The sequence below is a fragment of the Puntigrus tetrazona genome, chromosome 20 (genome assembly GCF_018831695.1).
Source record: "Puntigrus tetrazona isolate hp1 chromosome 20, ASM1883169v1, whole genome shotgun sequence".
Taxonomy (NCBI): Eukaryota; Metazoa; Chordata; class Actinopteri; order Cypriniformes; family Cyprinidae; genus Puntigrus; species Puntigrus tetrazona.
In genome coordinates, this window is record NC_056718.1 from 17,496,891 (window position 1) to 17,516,335 (window position 19,445).

The window sequence follows — 19,445 nt, forward strand, 5'->3', positions numbered from 1 at the left end:
TCCCTCTTCCTGAAGAGCTAACTGTTACTACCGTCCTACAGATTTCTGGCGCCGTCTCCTCGAGCATGTGTTTAATGAGCATAGAGCCGAGCAGACCTGCCCGACACACTCACCATGGCCACGCCGTTTTCTCCTCCGCTTTATATGCAGCGATACCAGTTTGTTATCGATTATGTGAAAACATACCGACCTAAAAAGGTAAATAAACATACGAATGGCGTTGTAAAGATAAGCCGCGATGGCATTAGAAGCTGTTCTTGTACTAACGTTAGCGTGCTAATCTAGTGGCTTTTTACCGCAGGTTATCGATTTCGGATGCGCAGAATGTTGCCTGCTAAAAAAGCTGAAGTTTCATCGCAATGGTGTACAGTTGCTAGTGGGAGTTGATATCAATAGTGTCGTCCTATTGAAGAGAATGTAAGTTTAGTATCTTACCTGCAAACCTTGCATTGTTGTGAAGATGGTATTAAAAAGACAGTTCTAAGGCCAACGGTTTTTGCCGCACAATGTGCAAATCAGGCTTCCTTTGTTTATTAATTTTGTGCGATTTATTTATTTTTTGCCAGGCACACGCTGGCTCCACTTATAAGCGATTATCTACAGCCAAGCGATGGGCCTTTGACCATTGAGTTATACCAAGGCTCTGTCACAGAAAGGGAGCCCTGCACCAGAGGATTTGACCTTGTGACTTGTGTGGAGTTGTAAGGGTGTCGCGTCTTTGCAAATGAACTTAAAAGTTACCTTCAAACCCTATGCTCAACTTGAGCTTACGCAAACATGTCTACCATTTTAAGAATCGAACACCTGGAGCTTGTGGAGGTGGCAAGCTTTTCTGAGGTGGTGTTTGGCTACATGGCACCAGGTGCCGTGATCGTAAGCACACCAAACGCGGAGTTCAACCCACTGCTGCCGGGCCTGAGGGGATTCAGAAACCATGACCACAAGTTCGAATGGACCAGAGCAGAGTTTCAAACTTGGTAAGTAAATGTTACCAATGTAGTGAAAACGCATTCCGGTGGTGATCTGGATTGGATTTTCATAGGTGTGTTCATGTTAAAAATTACTTTTTATTTTTCTAACAGGGCTCACCAGGTTTGTAGAGACTATGGCTACTCCGTGCAGTTCACAGGAGTTGGAGAAGCTGCTGTTCACTGGAGAGCCGTGGGATTCTGCACCCAGATTGCTGTGTTCCAAAGGAATTTTCATGAAACCATGAGCAATGCTAAACGCATGGAACCCTCAGTCTATAAACTGGTGAGACTGGCTTTTTCTTATTAGAAATATTTGTTTAAAGGAGTCACATTGTATATTCTAAATGGTTATAACTTGTACTAAGCAGTCACAATTCAGTTTAGCAATGCTAAAAAGTGCAGAAAACACTTAAATTCAATCTTGGCGTAAAGTTGACATGAATTGATCCATGCAGTTTTTAATTTAAAATGGCTTGTAACTTGATTTTCCGGTGACAGACTCCTCGTTAAGTCAGTTTAAAACCTGACCCTGACCGAAGAAGTGTGATCAGATATTCTTTCAATCAAGAACCAATATTCAACTCCTTCCATCATTCAATCAAGAACCAATAAATTCAACTTTTTTTAGATTCCATCATTCATTTTAACTCCGATGAACACTACAAAATGGAAGCAAAGGCCTTTTGGTAGTTTCAGTACAGCCATGGAAAAACTACAAAAAAATAAAAAATCTAGGATGGTAACTTTATTGTGCCCATTAGTTGTCAATTGAAAGGTTGGGGTCAAATTATAAAACATACACAAATTTTGGGCAGTAAGATCAATAATATGGCATTTTTGAAAATATGGTTAACTTTTCTTATAATCCTGACTTCACAGATTTAAGCTAAAACTAGTTATTTTTTTCTTAAAACTAGTCTCTTCTCTTTCTTTTCTGATCTTTTTTTAGATATACAAAGTTGTGTATCCGAGCCTAAGTGATAACAACATCTACCAGAGAACTTTAGTTAATGAAGTCTTGTATGAGGCACAACACCTGAGACAGGAATGGTTCCGCAGAATGAACATGGGCTCCAACAATAACGCACACTTCTGTGCTCCTCCGTTAATGGACGTACTCCAGCATGGGGTTGAAGGTGGTACACGTGACTGGCGGCCTGTCTATCAGCAAGGTGGCACTATTTGCGTTCCTTTGACATGTGTGTGGTCCAGTCCCAGAGTGAGAGCGCTGTGTGGGAGTGTGCAGCGTCTCAGGGAGGAACTGCTGGTGGACTCGCGAGTGAGGATGAGCCCTGATGGAGCGGTGCTAAACCTGCCTGCTGAGGAGGAGGAAGAGGAGGAGAAGGTGGTGGTAGAGGAGGAAGAGGAAGATGTGAAAGCAGTATCAGCTGTAGCAAACAACGTGGAGGAGGACTGGGATGGGGAGCTCGGGTCTTAGTGAAATGTATAACAGATCCAGAAAGCTTTGTATGCAAAATAAAAGAAAGAAAGATGCACTTAAGATGTTTTTTCTTTTGTGTAGAATCGCAAGGACACATTTCAATTCCGAAACTGTGATTGATGGGAAGAGACGATCATAAAGCATGTCATTAATAAAAATGCAAATGTGCGACACCACCTTTGAAATGCGGTTTTATTTAACAGTGCATGGTTCATACTTTACCAGCATCGTAACAGAACACGTGGCATGGAAGCCACCGTTGGTCAAAAGTTAGAACACAACATTGCAAGACAGTCAAAAAAAGCAATGTCACTTTTAAACGTCAGACACAGTACAATTACAAGGACCAAAAACTTCACAGAAGAGATAAAAGCCACCATGTTTTTACAACATGTAAAGTACCAGGACCTACTTACAGGATATGTAAGAGTAGTTAAGGAAACATGGAAGGAGGGGGAGGGGGGAAGTGAGTCTTCACACAATTTCAGTATCACTAAAGCTCAAATACATAAAAATAGACTTTCATTTTGGCAGTAGATCAATTAAAAAAAAAAAATCAAGTTTAAAATAACTCGCTCATTGCTGAGTGTCTGATGAAAAGTAATGAAGCTGAAATATCGCAGATAATCTCTAAATATACTGGTATTTGAAAACATTCACTACAGAGCTCTTAAAGGGACATGATGAAGAATATGAGATGGGGGGAAAAAAGTGTATCAATGGTTTTGTATTTTCTCACAAAAGTCAAAATATTTTTCAAAAACACTGTAATTCTCAAGACATTCAGCATTTTATTGCAAAATGTTTTGCGTTTCTGCAAGAAACTTGTTTGCATGCAAAAATCATCTTTAGCGCTCTGTTTACGTTTCTGTAAGCGATCCAAAACATTTGCTAGAGAACGCAAAAGCACTGATACATAATTTGTGCTCCAATCTCATATTTATACATATCAACGTGGGTCTTTAAGGGCTCTGTGCATTTGCAGTGTGGTGCTTTGATATTTGTGCAGTAAATGCGCAAGATAAAATAATAAACCTGAGACGTGTGGCCGAGATGAATCCAAGCTTCCCGTCAATGTTTTTTTTTTTTTTTTTAGTGTTTGGATATCGACAGACCTGGATCGATCCGATGGAAATAGCAAAGACTACACAAAATGCTTCGGACACATTGAGTAGGTGTGACACCCATGCATTTCTACACTAAAACTCTAGACAGTTATGAGACGATCGAGTGCTACAAATAGTTTGTATACACACTTGTTCAGCTGCGAATCCTCACACACTCTTAAATCGCAGAGGCAAGTGAGTTGATATTAATAAAACAGTGAATGGCTTCCGAGTAGATATGGGCATACGGTCACATAAAACTTGAAAAGCACTAATGTACGATTCTGATATGCTTTAGAGCTGACAGAGATACCATTAAAGTAATCGTTAAAATACCTTCATTTTAGTGATACACCGAGTAACTACAAAAACGTGGGTAAAAAGTTTTCGTAGTGTTATGGAGAGGATATGAAGAGCTACACGCTGCTCGAGAGCCTTGTGCTAAACGTTTGAAGCACTGCTGAAACAGTTAAATGCTTCATTCTGTGCTGCCAAGTTACTAATTGTAGCTTGAGAACATCTTGGCTCGTTTTGTCCTCGCATGAAAGCCAATACATTTACGTGATGTCATTAATGATGCCAGATATGTACTCATCTAATTAGATATTCAGCTGCTCGGATTTTAGGTAGCTAATGCGTCCATGCGTTGAACTGCGAAGGAGTCCCATTCAGCTGTGTGAGCTTCATCTACATTTAAGTTCTCCAACCGAAAGTTGCTTTTGGCGACGCATAAAGAAGAAATAAACATTTCTGTGTATGGATGACCTCGATCAACAGCTCAACCTTAAAACTTCCTACAATGATGGAGATGCACAGAAAGCCCGTGTAAAGTCCTTCAATTCAAAGTGCTATTCGAATGAATTTTTCAAGTCGGCTCCATCTGTCAAAATGCATCACGACTTCTCACACGCACCAAGCGAGATGCCGCGGGTGGGTGAGGACAGTTTGATTTCCAATCTGACAGTAATGAGATGACAACAAAAAAATTGTAAAGAGGTCACCTTCATCTGCAGAGACAGTATACACCTTATACGTATTGTAAAAGATGTATACAATCCATCAATATGTCACTGACAGACCCCTAAAAGGGCTCATAAACATGTAAACATAGGTAAAAATAAAGAGATCTTACTAAACAAAACAACATATATATATATATATATATATATATATATATATATATATATATATATATATATATATATATATATATATATATATATATATTCTTAAAAATCAGCAAGGAAAGTAGAGAAAAGCTCTTTGATTTTCAATGCAGACGTAATAGGAGACAAACTTTACCTCACAGTGAAACACAGACACCTATAATGGCAGCCTCATACAGAGCAGCTGTCACTTCTTTATGTGACCAGCAGAGGACACCGTTTCATCGAAACGATGAAACTGGTTCGTGACAAACACTCCTAAAGTGAGAGGAGACCAACATGTCTAAAAGCTCTTCGTCCCTTTCTCCTCCCACGAAACAGACTTTGGTTTTTGACACTTCTCCTTCTGGCATCTCCCAACTCTAGCGTTTGATCACCACCTGTTCGTAGGCACCAGCTCCAACCCTGAAAAGAGAAGAAATAGGCATTTACATACATCCCGGTCAATGCACTGATATATATTTTTATAGACCACGGGGGAATACCACTGTTCATTTTGCTGTTATTTAAAGAGACAGTAACCCAAATGTTAAAATAGTTGAAATAGTCCAAACCTGTTTGTCTGAATAATATAAAATGCAGTAAGAGATGCTCTATAATTCATGTCTTCATCATACTTGTTTTTTTTGAAAGACAAAAACATTTATTAGGGCCTTCTGGTAATATTTTAAAACTTAACAGACTCTATGCCCTCATTAATTTTTTTTACATGGAAAAGAGCAGCTTAGATATTATACTAAACGTCTCCTTTTGTGCTCCAAGAAAGCCATGTGGTTAGGAAATAAGCTTTTAGTAAATGAATAATAACAGAGTTTTAATATTTGCCTGAAATTTTCCTCACCTGGCAGGAAGGTGATGGCTACCGAGTGCTGTGCTCCCACCAGGACCCACAAACAAACGCAGACCTTCCTCTGAAACACACACACACACACACACTTGAAATAGATATCGCCTCCATTCTGCATGAACAAAGTCACGACTCTTCTCTGGGGATACAAAAACCAAATTGGTCCATTTCTAATGAGAACCTGTCGCCAGGTCATCTAAAAATAATATAGGACACACACACACACACACACACACACACACACACACACACACACACACACACACACACACACACAGAGACGTGCTCTGGCACAGAGACACTTCAATAAACCTACTGAGATGCAGAAGCTACCTGTAAACACTGCCACCAATTAAACAACCTGTTTCTAGCCCTGTGTCTGTTGTTTTAGTTTGCTCTCAATCTAACTTCCAAGTCTGCACTGATGCCCATTCATCACAAGCAAGTTAGTGGCCCAAAATTAAATTTCACAGCAGTAGAAATTCAGTGTTAGTAATTAGAATAAAAGATGGAATTTATTAAATATAATTTGAAAAACAACACTTAAACACTTAAAATGATTTATAAGAAGAATAGCAGAATATATAATATCCATCCTGCTGCAAAAGCTTGTCAATCTTCCATCTGTTTCACAGCCGCAAATATTCAGATCACCTCTCAAAACAATAAAAAAATTCAAGTTTTGACCATTTGCAATCTATATTAAGCTCCCACAGAAATATTTCAATCACTAAACAGTGCGACAAAACGTTGTGGAAACACTTCAAGTGCCATTATATATTTAAAACATTAATATTTAAATATCAAATTCAGTAATCTCTGTATAGTCGTTTAGAAAGGAAAGCCGATGAGGCCGGAATATGAACACAATGCACTTAATGGTTCTGTGTTTTCCTTACAATGGTTTTCTATGGGAAAGCACTTAATGTGAAACTTTGCATGTTGCGTTTATATTCTGCTCGCCTGTACAAAATATATATCATCAATAAGGTGTTTGCTGATGCTAATGTCTGCGTTTCACTAGATTATTACTAATTACATAATGACTGGCGGTCAGTGGAGAAAAGCTTTGTTTCGCCAGCCAGGGGCGTTCCTACAAGACTGTGACGTCACATGAAAACTATCAATAGCAGTCAGAATTAAAAAAAGATGTCATTTGTATTATGGAAATATAATGACTAACAATTTGAAATGTTTAGTCATTTTAAATAAGAGAATAAACTTTAATCCCATGAAGCTGAAGTAAACGATTAAAAAATGTGGTACTGGTACAATATAAAATATATTCATCTCTAGCCATTTATTATAAACATAAAATGCAATATAATTCAAGTTTATTGCAAAATAGGCAAAACAGTAACATAAGATGTTTAAGGTTGTAAAAAGACTAACTTGATTACATAATTTGCAGATCTTTATGACAGCTCACTCACTGCAGTTCTCATTACTATGGTAACAGCAGCTTCTCTGATTGTTGTTGCCTGCTTCATATTTAGTTTTTCATTTGGAATTTGAGCATTTTACACAGTTTTTTAAAACTTATGTTAAATTTACTGTAATAAGAGGTTCGAAAAGATTCATAAATTGTTGAAAACTAAATATTACATGGGTATTTACATGAATTAAACTACCTTTTTAAATGTTTGGGGTTGCTAAAATGTTACATTTTTGAAATATAATAATAATTATCATATGCTCAGCAAGGTTGAGTTTATTTGATAAAAAATTAAATTCAGCAACATTTTTTAATGTGACCATTTAAAATACCTGTTTTCTAGGAGTAAATTTAGTTTATTCTTGTGATGCCACAGCTTAATTTTCAGCAGCCTTTACTCCAGTCTTCACGTGATCCTTCAGAAATCATTTCAATATGCTGATTTAGTGCTCAAGGTAACAGCTGCTTAATATTTTTGTGGAAACCATAATACATTTTTTAAGGATGTTTGAATTCATGGATATAAAGCAGCATTTATTTAAACTTTTATAAACGCTATTCGTATACTCCAATGGAAATGTGCTTTTAGTACCACGAGTGACGTCTGTTAATAAACACTTTATTACCTTCAGCACTGGAATCTAGCAAACTGTGGGTGAAATCCTGGCTTTGAAGAATCTTCTCCACCACATCATCGGCATCTACTCGTGTGGCATCCACCCTTTTCAGTTGAGACTCCATAGAGTCTTGTTTCACTGGATACCTTGTATATAAATGAGGAAATCCGCATAAATCCACAATAATTTCATATCCTGAATCTAAAGCTTTAACAAATATAGAGCAGGAAGTAGCAGTGTCTGTCTGACCTGCTGGCAGCTCTGTCGGGGGTTGATGGGTTTTCAGGCACAGCCGCGCAGACCCCCGGGGCTGTAGGGGGCGCTGCAGTTTGGTCACTCTCCTCACTGGGCTCAGGGATGCTGGCAATGCCGGTGGAAGCGCTCCCAATCGAAGTGTTCCTCCTGTGGGAGAACTCCGACAGACTGGAGGAACGTGAGTGACTTGTACTATAGCCTGAGAAACAACAAAACATTGTTTTCAATTAATATTAGCAATATTGTTTTTTTTTTCTCTGAAGGAAAACAGTTGATCTACCCTTGTAATGTAAAGGTTAAAAACCTTCAGATTAACCAATCGATCACTTTATGTAATGGTCATTTACCATCAAACACTTGCTATTCAGGTTTATAAAAGTGATCATTCTAGTATGGGCAGCCACTAAAGAGAATATGTATACGCACACAACGACTCCGGTTACCAGTCAGAGACGGATTTGTAATGAACACTTCTGTTTGCTCTGTGGGACTTTAAAACTAACTTTACACTTTGTGATGATCTAACGCAAAAGGTCAAAGTGAGCAATGTGTAACCCAATTTAGAAGAATGGCCTAATGAAATAAGGACTGAGTGCTGTCTCGTCTCTGGAAGTACTAGAGGAAATAGTGTTATCAAATTAGATCTGGGACATTTAATCCAGCTATTTTGCAATGCCACCGAATCTTTTTGAAAGCCTAATTTCAGATTATTTAATAAAGCAAATAGCACTTTCCATAAAAGGGAATAAAACAGGGCCTGGAATGCTTAAAAATGTAATCTTTTTCTATGTTCAGGAAAATGTTCAGGAGGCGCTTAAACAGTTGATAGTCAAACTAAATATTATATGAACCGTTTTATTCAATCTATATAAGGTATTTTACAAACAAAAGTTTTGGGTCAGTTAAATTTATTACATTTTTATTCAACAAAGACATTAAATTGATCAGGAGTAAAATAATTAAATACTGTTCTTTTAAACTTTTTATTCATCAGATAAAACTATTACAGTTTCAACAAAAATATTAAGCAGCACTGCTTTAACTGTTTTTAACCTTGATAATTATAAAAATGTTTCTTGAGCACCGAATCAGCATATTATCATACAAGATTGGAGTAATGGCTGCTGATAATTCAGCTTCGTCATCACATGGCATTTTCAAATATATATTAAAACAAAAAAAAATATTTTAAATTGTATATTTAAATATAAAATAAAATAATAATATTTAAAAAATAAATAAATAAAAACTTAATTACTCCAAATCTTTAAACAATAGTCTACATAAAAACTTAAATCAATAAAATATTTTTAGGTCAGTGTTTCCACAATGGATAATACTAGACCAAACATCTAATATTTCTCCCACCAAAAAACATGGGATTTGTGTCTCTAATGCTTTAATCAAAGTAATGGAACACCACACTGTACCCTATATGCGGGAAAGTGCAACCTACTGTAATAAAATATAATATGAGCTAATGGATTTGCACACACTCTCTCTCTCTCTCATATCACACATCTTCACTCCATCGCACAGAACAGAGACATGTAATGCGCAGCCAACATGCAAAATTACAAATTCTGTTAATCATCTTGCGATACCACGGCACCATGTTGATTGACAGCCTGATAATGTTACAGCCAGGGTTACAGACAATACTAATCAGGCATGCATTCTAGTCCAGCGAGACAGTAGAATCACACTGACTCACGATTAAGTGATCAGAGAGGAAACAGAGGAAAGGAAAAGCCTACCTGATACTTTGGACTGCTGACTAGCGTAACTGGACGTTCGAGAGTGTCCGCAAAGCCCGAGCTCATCAGGCAGAGAACCACACTTCCCTGATGTCTCTGTGGACATAAGGGATTCAGTTCAGTCTTAATTAAACCTGCTCAATCACTTGATGAGATTCAACACCAATCAAACCTGTTCTTCTACTATTATCAACCTTGAAATATACTATACTGTATGCCGAATGTAGCCATTCTTTCAAACACTGAAGTGTTAAGGCATTTAATATGATTTAACTATTTAAATTAGGACTGCTGATTAGAAAAATAATTATTTATTTTGTTATAAATCACTTTTTTGTCATTACTCATTTTGGTCGTATGTGAAAAATAATGTTATATTATATGTAAATATTAATGATATGATATTCAGAGTATTTAGATTCAGTGTTGTTAAAAATGCAAAAAATGCTAAAAATAAGACATTATTAAAAATAAGAAATTATTCCATATATATATATATATAAAATTAAATAATGTAATAAAATAACTAAATCTTGAACTACAATTACAATGGAAATTCAAAATCAAAACAATAATAAATTCAACAATAGTATACTGACTAGCATATGCATGGCCTTAAAACTAATAAATGAAAAACCTCAATACAATCCTTTTAAAGTTGATGAAATTGAAAGCAATTAAAATGTTTACTATTTTAAAAGCAATAAAAATATCTGCATCAATAACAGACATCTCAGATGTTACAAGACTAGTTACCCATCCTGACCAATCAAATTAGTTTCTCTGCTAAAATCCCATACCAACTCATATTAAACTCATAACTCTTCTGAACAAATGGCGATACTTATTAATTCATCAGCCGCCTCTAACACAAAGCCACTTTTGGCATCCTGTCTTTTATGTCATTAACCTTTCATATTAAATGGCCTAATATGAATCTTAATACTGCTTTAATATTGTTCTATTATCGCAAATAAAAATCACTACAGAAGCGGCACCGAGACTGGTAAGCCAATCATATTTTATGAATTGCACGCCTGCTCTACATCATAAGCAGTTAGTCATAGTGAATGAATATGAAAGCAAATTCAAGAGCAGTATATGGCTAAATTATACATTAAAGACTGATGCTTTCGCTGGCCTCTGGACAGAAAAGCCACGCAGCATGTATGAGGGCAAAGAAAGGATAAAAGAGAGAGTGGGGGAAGAGAGAGAGCACTCTTTCAAGCTCCCGTTAGTTCAGCAGCATCAAATCAAACATACAGTCCTGTTTTTTGCTGCAAGACTAGATGCAGAATTAATGAGAAGCTTCTCAAAGTGTGTTTGATTTGGACAGTTGATTAGAGCACCCAACATAAAAATACAAGAAATGCAAATACATTTAAAGCAAACATAAAAGACAAACGCGCATGGTTCACTGCAAACACTGACCAGTGTGAGGTTTACCTGAGAGACTCAGAAAAGGTTTCTGTGTGTCTCCTCCTTTCCTGTCTTCCAGCAAGCTCTCTGCATCACCCTGAATGCCTATTACCGTTGCGGTGGATGGAGGCCTATTACATGGAGAACACGCAATCAGGAAAGAACAGACTGAAAAATGCCGAATTAAAGAACTAAACCCGAATCCACCCACTGACGGTGGTGCAAAAGCAGCCCCCAGAATCCCCGAACTCCATACTCTCCCCACACTCCAACCCACATGAATGTTTTTAGCAGGTTTTTGCCTTCACGCACACTGTGTACATGTGTGGGTGGACAGCGTTGGTTTCCAGTATGCAAATCTGTGTTCAAAGCTCTGATTTCCCCAGAGCGCTCATTCACACGCCTTCCCAACACACACACACACACACACACGGGCCATTTCTGAGAAAATACTTTAATAGCGACTTCAAATGTTTAACAGGAAAAGGTCTCTGCGGGTCGTAAATCTAAATTTAAAAAAAAATGCAGCTATGGCGGTGGAGAGATAAAAAAAGGTCCTTAGTGCAATCCAACTTCAATTCTCTGGCTTCGGGAGTATCTTCTACCAAATTATAACACGTTCAAAAGCACTCACGTTTTGAAACAGGGGTCCCCAGACATCAGCTGTGTGCTGATAATCACCTGCAGGCAAAGGCAAATGACAAAAATAACTACATTTATTTATTTACATTTTCTGAGAATGTGATCGTGCAAAATTCACATCCGTGTTTTGGGTGGTTTTTCAGGGTGTTGCAAGGCAGAGATTATTAAAGGGATGAACAGAAGTTGCAATAGTCTTTTTCTTCAGGATTTAATATTTATCATCGGAAACTGAATCTGACTGAATGACTTTTTGTTTGCCAACTCATTTAAAAGGCCAGGTTTTGCCGCCCTTGCACCAGTAAACACGTCATCAGAAAAAAAAAAAGAGAATGATCTGCACACACAAAATCTGCATGTATAATGAATACTACAATATTGCATAAAAATAAGAATTATTGATTTTGATCTCCCTACTTTTTGAGTAAGACTAATAGTTAACAAAAGCACCACTAATAATAATACAATTCAATATTCAATGAGAATGCAATTAGGAATAAAAAAGAAATAGCTTCGAAGGCCCTGAAAGAAAGTCTGAGTAGTTTTGAACCTTAAGGATGGAGTTGTCCTGTCTAGTGTTCTTGGTGTCGTAACCCTCCAGCAGACACCTGCGTGTGGTGCTACCTGATCCTGCAAACTCTGCCAGGTTGAGATCAGCAAAACCCAGCTGGAAAGACATTCAGGAAGAAAAAATGTTTTTGCCAGTAGAACAATCATTTAAAAACAAAAGGCATTGATGCTTTATATAATAACGACAACAACAATAATACAAAATATGATTTATGTAATAAATCTAATAAGATAAATAAGATAAAGTTAATGCTTTCATGAACAGAAGTGCACCACTCATAGACAAACAAAATCCAAACACAGTGTTCCAGAGTGATCTATTTTCAGCTGTTCCTTTGCTATCAATATTTTATAATCCTCTACAGAACTGCCTACTTGATGAATTACCAATGCCCTGTTTCTATTCATAAAAGCTAAATTTAGATTCTCTTTTTTGCAAGATGAAGCTTTTTACTTTAAAACATACATGAATGTACATATAAATGTTTTTTTATTTAATTTTTTTTTCAATTTAGATTTTTATGTAGTTTATTTACACAGTCCTGCAGAGTGAGTAATTTAATCTTCTAATCCACAGGCTCAAAATTAACATCACTTTATAAAAAAACACATGTATAATAATGAATACATGTTTGGTTACACTTTACTTGAAGGGGTGTGCATAAGATCATGACATGACACGTGTCATGAATATGAGGGAGGTTTTATGCATGTTTTTGACAACTGCCATTCCATGTCATTTACCCAGTTACGTCATTTCTAATGTAAAGATGACATTATTTGAGATGTCTTTATTGTTATTTATTTATTTGGCTAAGGTAAGAGGTAGGGGGTAGAGGAAGGGTTAGGTCAAATAATGTCATCTTTGCATTAAAAATGACAACTAAGTGAATAATATTAATGACAGTTGTCATAAACTTACATGAAACCTCCTTCATATTGTGACTCTGAAGGTGTCATGTTAGTCTTAATGCAATATTAAATGACTTAAGGAATGTCACACTTTGTTCTTTGTCAACTGCACACAAACAAACTGAATAGTGTTTGTATATATCGTTCAAAAAAGTAAAAGGAAGTACCTTTGCATACGTCTTTCCACCTTTCAGTTCCTGTTACAAAAAAAACAACAAACAATAAAAATTATTTTTAGTATTTTAACTCCAAACTGTTGTAAACCAAAAAGTGTGCACGAGTGAGTCTGCACCTTTCTGACTGAAACTCGACACACACAGGGGTCGAGGACTCCGGTTCCAGCATTAGCGCTCATTTTACAGGGAAAGGAGAATCTTTTTCTCCAGCGTACACAGTTTGCCTGGACCGTCTCGCTGTGAAAAGCAAACATGCACCGGATTGTTAATGCAAGGCGTCACTGTGAAGAACACAAACGTGGTTCAAGACGTTAAAACAAACATCACTCGTCCAAAACAACGTGAATCCTCTCTCAGCCCATCAGATCTGCGTTTGCAAAATCCAACGGGCTGGACAGTTCCTGCAGTATTGCTCCTCAGGGAGATTTTGCAATGATTTCACAACAGAATGAGTCACATAATCCAGCCTCATAGCAAGTTTTAATATTCACTTCAAGTCGACTGCATTAAAAGACTCTGACTCACGTTCTGTGATTAATTAGAGCCTGGAGTCAGAAGGCCACACTGACGACAAGAAGTTTAATTAATTTCCCATCTGAAAATGGACTTCCCTATGCAGGTGTTCTGCTTCCTAATTAGACAGATGTTTGCAGACAGGGCAGACGAGCGAGGCCCAGAGGGCTTTTGAAGAGATACAAGGCAATAACATGGACTTCAGGGAAATTGTGACGCTAGTATGCACATCCAAGACAGTGAACAACGCTGCAAGAGTGTACATTTCAGAATAAAGTGTTTTCCCCTGTTATAATCCCAAAAAATCTGCCATGTTGCGAATGCAAGGTTGTGCCCTTTAAATTAATTAATATGAATGGTATGGAGGAAGTGTATCATATTAATAAATGTTTCACTAAAAGCACATATACTTAATAATCTTCAAAGTTTGAGATTGTGATTTTTTTTATCTCTTCTGCTTAACAAAGCTGCATTTATTTGATCAAAAATACATTTATATATATGCAAAAAAAAAAACAAATGTCCTTACATAAACACACAGAATCTCTCCTTATATTCTATCATCTCCTAATGGTCCACAATGACATGTTAGGAAAACAAAGCCAAAACAACACATAATCGGGCACCTCCCAATCCAGATGGGGAGATTCCCTTCCATAAGGCTCGCGCTTCGTGCCGAGTGAATCATTGGGTGAAAAAAATAAAAATCTGTTTCTAATGCATGAACCAGAATGAACCACAGCTGGATGAAACCTTCAAGTCTGAGTTTGTCACCATAGCAGCAGAGGCCTATGACTTCTCTAAACAATGCTGTCGTATATCTCCTACCAACCAAAAACTATTTTCCTTCCTCTGAACATGGTTTCTAAGGAAATAAACAGTGTGAAAGTTTCTTTCACGCTCACAACACAAATACACAAACAAAAGCTTGTTCAGCTGAATTGCAAGGGTTGTAAACGCTCAAAATATCACACTTTTTTATTTGCGATAGATGGGCAGAGGGAATAGAAACCTGCTGTGTAATAGAGACCACAAAGGACTTAAAAGTATTTTAGACTGGTATAAAAAAAAAAAAAAAAAAAACTACAAAACGTTGCTGACTCACTGTAAACAAGAGCAACTTTCCCCTTGAATTAAGCTCTTGACATGCATATATATATATAAAAACACTGAAAACAAACAATGATTAAAATCAATGTGCGATGCATTTGCATTTTGAAAGCCATTTTACTTCCGTTATGAGACATATTTTACAGTAAACAGAATAACACAAACTGTAGCATTGATATTAATATCTTGAATAGTATGCTTAATCGCATGTAAATTAAACTGAATTTTAACTACTTGTAATATCATATTTTTGATATTAAAAGTCATTTTAGAATCTGCAACAGTAGCCAAAAAAATTAAGTCAAAACAGCTGTTTGGCTGATGGTTAACACCATAACCAATAACTCACATAGTGATGTCTGCTAAAAACAAAAGTGATTTCAAGGTGGATCAAGTTGTTAGTCAAATCAAGATCAAATCATATTACACTATGATATCATGTTGAGTTGAACTGTTATTTCTCTTTTATCAGCTCCATTATCAATCCAAAGTCCTGCTTTCCTGCTTCTCCCCAACACAAAGGTGGCACTGCAAATTATAATAATAGGAAGAGATGATAATGGCAAGTAATATAACTCCTTTCCTTACCAATATGATTATAGGCAAATTACTGGCAGTGAGACTATAAACGAAAAGCGGCAGACTCATAATTCAGACACACAACCCGAGCAAGGCCAGAGCTCCGATCGATACAGGAGACCTCCATCTTCGTAATAACTGCACCGCAGGTCAAATTCAGACATTTGCTTTCCAGCTATCTCATAATGAATAATGTTTAATCTCTGACTCTCAGATCTAATAAGCTCTATTGGCTTACTGGAACAGTTCAGCCTTTACAATGACTCATTAATACCTTCCCTACAAAGCCCTAATGATGCGAAAACACAAAGGATATAATGAATTCGGCAGCATTAGATACTAATGGTATGCATTACCGACACAAATGAAAACAATCTACCATATTTGTGCTCATTATCTTCCTGTAAAAATGGCAAAGTACTGTTTTTTTTCCAGTGGTCCATCAGACAATTAGTGCAGCATGCATGTGCTAGAGGCATTAGCATCACTGATCCCGCTGGAATAACGAGCTGTTAAAGCAATGCCTATGCCAAAATGTGCAACAGGCTTAATATTGTAATAAAGAACCACGACAAGTCACCGGTCTGATTTCCGTATTTGGAATATATGCCGTTGCCATGGTAAAGTCAGCTGAGCGAAAGAGAGCAGGAGTGCTTTGGTTCAGTGTGCTCTTTCCTTAGGTTCTCCCACAGGATGTCTGCAATGAAACACGAGTTCTTCAAAAGGATCACCACAGGCAGATGGAAGCAAACTCAGGTCTGGAGGGAGAATGAACTCACAAACCTTAGACACTCCCTGCAAACTGCATAACGGAAAGGAAAAGCACTCACGCAAAACCCGAGCTTGATCTTCTAAGCTGCTGTGGTTTTGGTCTACAGTTGTCTTTCTTTTCGGATGAATAAGCTACTTGCTTATGCATTGTCAGGGAGTTGTTTGAAAGGAATTTGTCACGGTGAGGTTTGACAGCCCACTTTCACTGCCTGACATATTAATATTTAACTGTGGGAAGCCTTTGTATTGCGGAGCTCCAAAAAAAAAAAGAGTGAATGACAAATGTTGCAGTAAGACACAGAGAAGGGAAGACAATTTTTAGGCCTTGGTTAATATGTCAATTATTTATTATTAGATATTCAGCATCTTGATCAATGCATGTATGAGTCTACTAAATATATGCAATATACTACTAGTGTCAAAATATTACATTTACAATATTAAGTCAAAAATCCGACTAATTAATACTAAATTTGTAGTCAGCTTCATAATTGATTTTGCAGCCCTTTTTCCCTTCTGCTGGGTGCTAATGTTCAGCCATAATATTCAATGCCCCGGGGGCTTTTTAAAAATCCAGTCTGTTTTGAACTGGGATACTAAAATGGGACTAGATGCATGAGCGAGATAAAAGTCTTGAAGCGCAAACAGCATGATGTTAGCAATGCTCAAGCGTTTGATTCTCAGGGAGTGCACAAACTGATAAATGCCCTGAATGCTACGGAACTCGCTTAAAAGCATCTGCCAAATGCATAAATAAATGTAGAGTAATTCTGGAAGGCCCAGCGACTGACTGACACATTTGCACCTCTGATGGCATCGTAAAAGACAGTAATAATCTGAATTACTGCACAGTTCTCTTCACTGCTCTACATTTAAACCCACCCCCTCAGACACGACGCATTAACATCCTGCACACAGGTCAACCTGAGCACGGCTCATTTACACATCAGACACACATATCTAAAGTTATAACGTGTGGCCTTAAGTGACTCAGCATATGAACTGCTATGAAGTGAACTGCAAAAAGCACACAGGATATGCTTAATATATTGCAGTTATTGATAAACCACAAATGATCACAGTAAGGAAGCTTAGACCAAACATTTTGTTGGCTTTTAGTTTAGGTTTTAGTGTTACATTCTGACAGCGTCAGTGACATCTTCATCTGCACACTGACAAATTTCAAGAGCAGTCCACTTACTCATGATCATGCTTTTATGATCATGGCCTCTGATATACTATAATTGCTTAGAAATCTTTTACACAGATGACATGTCAGCTTTCTAGAGCACTGGGTCATTTCCTATTAAATAAAAAATTAAGTCATGTAGGGCAAGCATGCATGCACTGTATATATATGCTATAAATGTCTGAACTTTCTCTTATGTAATAAAATGTCATTCTGTTTTTCAGGTAGCTTGGGCAATGTTTTTGACACCTGAAGTTCAGCTGAGGTTTCATTCTGCCTAGATATTATTATGAAATTAATTCAATTTGAGTAAACACCCTATAAGATGAACATTCTCTGTGTAATAACTTGACATGTCGCATAAAATGAAAAGTCTGCTTTGGAGTAATCGAAACTACAAAAAACTGCTTCAACCTTCACTAAATTATACATCTTAAACGTGACCGTAGAAGACGAATAATCTTTAAGAAATTGAACATTTCATCCCACAGCTCTACATACGCGCGCTATTGCATATGCCGTTCTGGTTACGCTTTATTAAAAAGCAATCCAGGATAAAAACAGCACAAAATAAACCATTTCCATCCCTCTGAATATCACAGCCTCCTTACCGCGACGACTCCTCCGAGAACCCGCCGTCAAGCAGGCGGACTTTACAGAACAGAACTCCGTTGACGAACGGAACCGACGACAACTCGTCCAGCTCAAAATCAACTCTGAACTTAAACTTCTTTTTCTTCATCATCTTGACGTCGATTCACAGCAGTCCTGTTACCGCTCGATAACGCCTTCGGTCATACGCTGTGGAGGAGCATTACTTTTATTTGCTCATCTCGGCTGAACCTCTGTTGTTAGAGCTGATAGCCGTTAGCCACTGCTGGAATCCCCTTCGCGTGATAGAAAGCTACGCTAACGACGATAATGGTACAGTCTTGACGGATTCCTCTGTCACGAACTACATCGTTTAAATCAAAAACGTTCCTGAAAATGGATATGCTCGTCCGTGGATATGTAGCCTGTGGGTGAGAGTCTGTTCCGCTCCGCGGAGGCTTGTGTAGTGCTGCTGTATTTTGTGTTGTCGTGTAGTAGTGAAGACACAAGCGACGCTTCTTAAAGGGCCAGTCAGTTCATAAAGCTCAAGTGCAGAAGGGGACGAAGCACAACTCGTATGTACATAATACATGTAATAAATGAGTTAAGGATTGTATATAAGCTTGATACTACACAAAAAGAGAAATCATTACGATGTTCCCGTGTATAACATAATAACACTGTGACTTTAAGGTGCAGTACTTATTTTGACGTTGCACTGGGTTGCATGATAACCACTTGTTTTCACTGTGACTTTTAGATGATAAATAAATAAATAAATAAAATGTTGCTGTAAAAAATAATATTATTACTACTATTATTATTCTTTCTTTCTTTCTTTATATAATTATATAATTCATACTTTCATAAAGGAGCTTTTTGTTGTAACAGTTTGGTTCATTTGATTAATGTGAATAGTTTTCTTTTTTTTTCTTTTTGTTTTGTTTGTTTGTTTGTTATGGTGTTACTTTTTAAGTTACTTGTTTTAGTGACATATTATGCCTATACTTAGTTTACTACCACCAGTTCTGGAGGTAAAAAAAAAAAAAAAAAAGATTAAACTTATCCACTAAGGACCCTATAGAGTTGGTTGGTTCTATGTCGTGCAGTAACAACAGTAATATGGAACAACACTGACCACTATTGGTTGATAATATTAGTGTAACACCTGGATCTTGTACTGAGTATTTGCATTCTTCTGCGTCTTAAAACACACTAGGTGGCGCTGTAACATTTCAATTGCAATGCATGTTCTGATCCAGCCACACACACAAAAGTTAACAGCATGCATGCATTGAATGCTAAAACGTTTAATTCATACTCGCATAAAATGCACACATTTACTGAGACAAATTCAAACAAAATATTTGGGGGTCATTGA

The 19,445-nt window shown here is 37.1% G+C and overlaps 2 protein-coding genes across 3 annotated transcripts; one reads left to right on the forward strand and one right to left on the reverse strand.

The window, feature by feature from the left end:
• Nucleotides 1–4: 4 nt before the first annotated feature.
• Nucleotides 5–2,955, forward strand: henmt1 (HEN methyltransferase 1). Its single transcript, XM_043219650.1, has 6 exons — nt 5–198; nt 302–417; nt 567–701; nt 795–977; nt 1,083–1,254; nt 1,921–2,955. Exons 1-6 carry the CDS (start codon nt 115–117, stop codon nt 2,407–2,409), a joined length of 1,179 nt encoding a protein of 392 aa, XP_043075585.1. The 5' UTR covers nt 5–114; the 3' UTR covers nt 2,410–2,955.
• fam102bb (family with sequence similarity 102 member Bb) lies at nt 2,589–18,590 on the reverse strand. 2 transcript variants are annotated; one of them, XM_043219651.1, is made up of 11 exons: nt 18,085–18,581; nt 13,428–13,548; nt 13,303–13,332; nt 12,204–12,320; nt 11,649–11,695; nt 11,042–11,145; nt 9,596–9,691; nt 7,833–8,037; nt 7,593–7,729; nt 5,526–5,595; nt 2,589–5,089 (listed from the first exon to the last, which is right to left on the reverse strand). In XM_043219651.1, exons 1-11 carry the CDS (start codon nt 18,216–18,218, stop codon nt 5,047–5,049), a joined length of 1,104 nt encoding a protein of 367 aa, XP_043075586.1. In that variant the 5' UTR covers nt 18,219–18,581; the 3' UTR covers nt 2,589–5,046. The 2 variants fall into 2 exon arrangements, with proteins under 2 accessions (XP_043075586.1, XP_043075587.1); XM_043219652.1 differs by lacking the exon at nt 9,596–9,691 and having other exon boundaries at nt 18,085–18,590.
• Between the last annotated feature and the right edge of the window lie 855 nt (nt 18,591–19,445).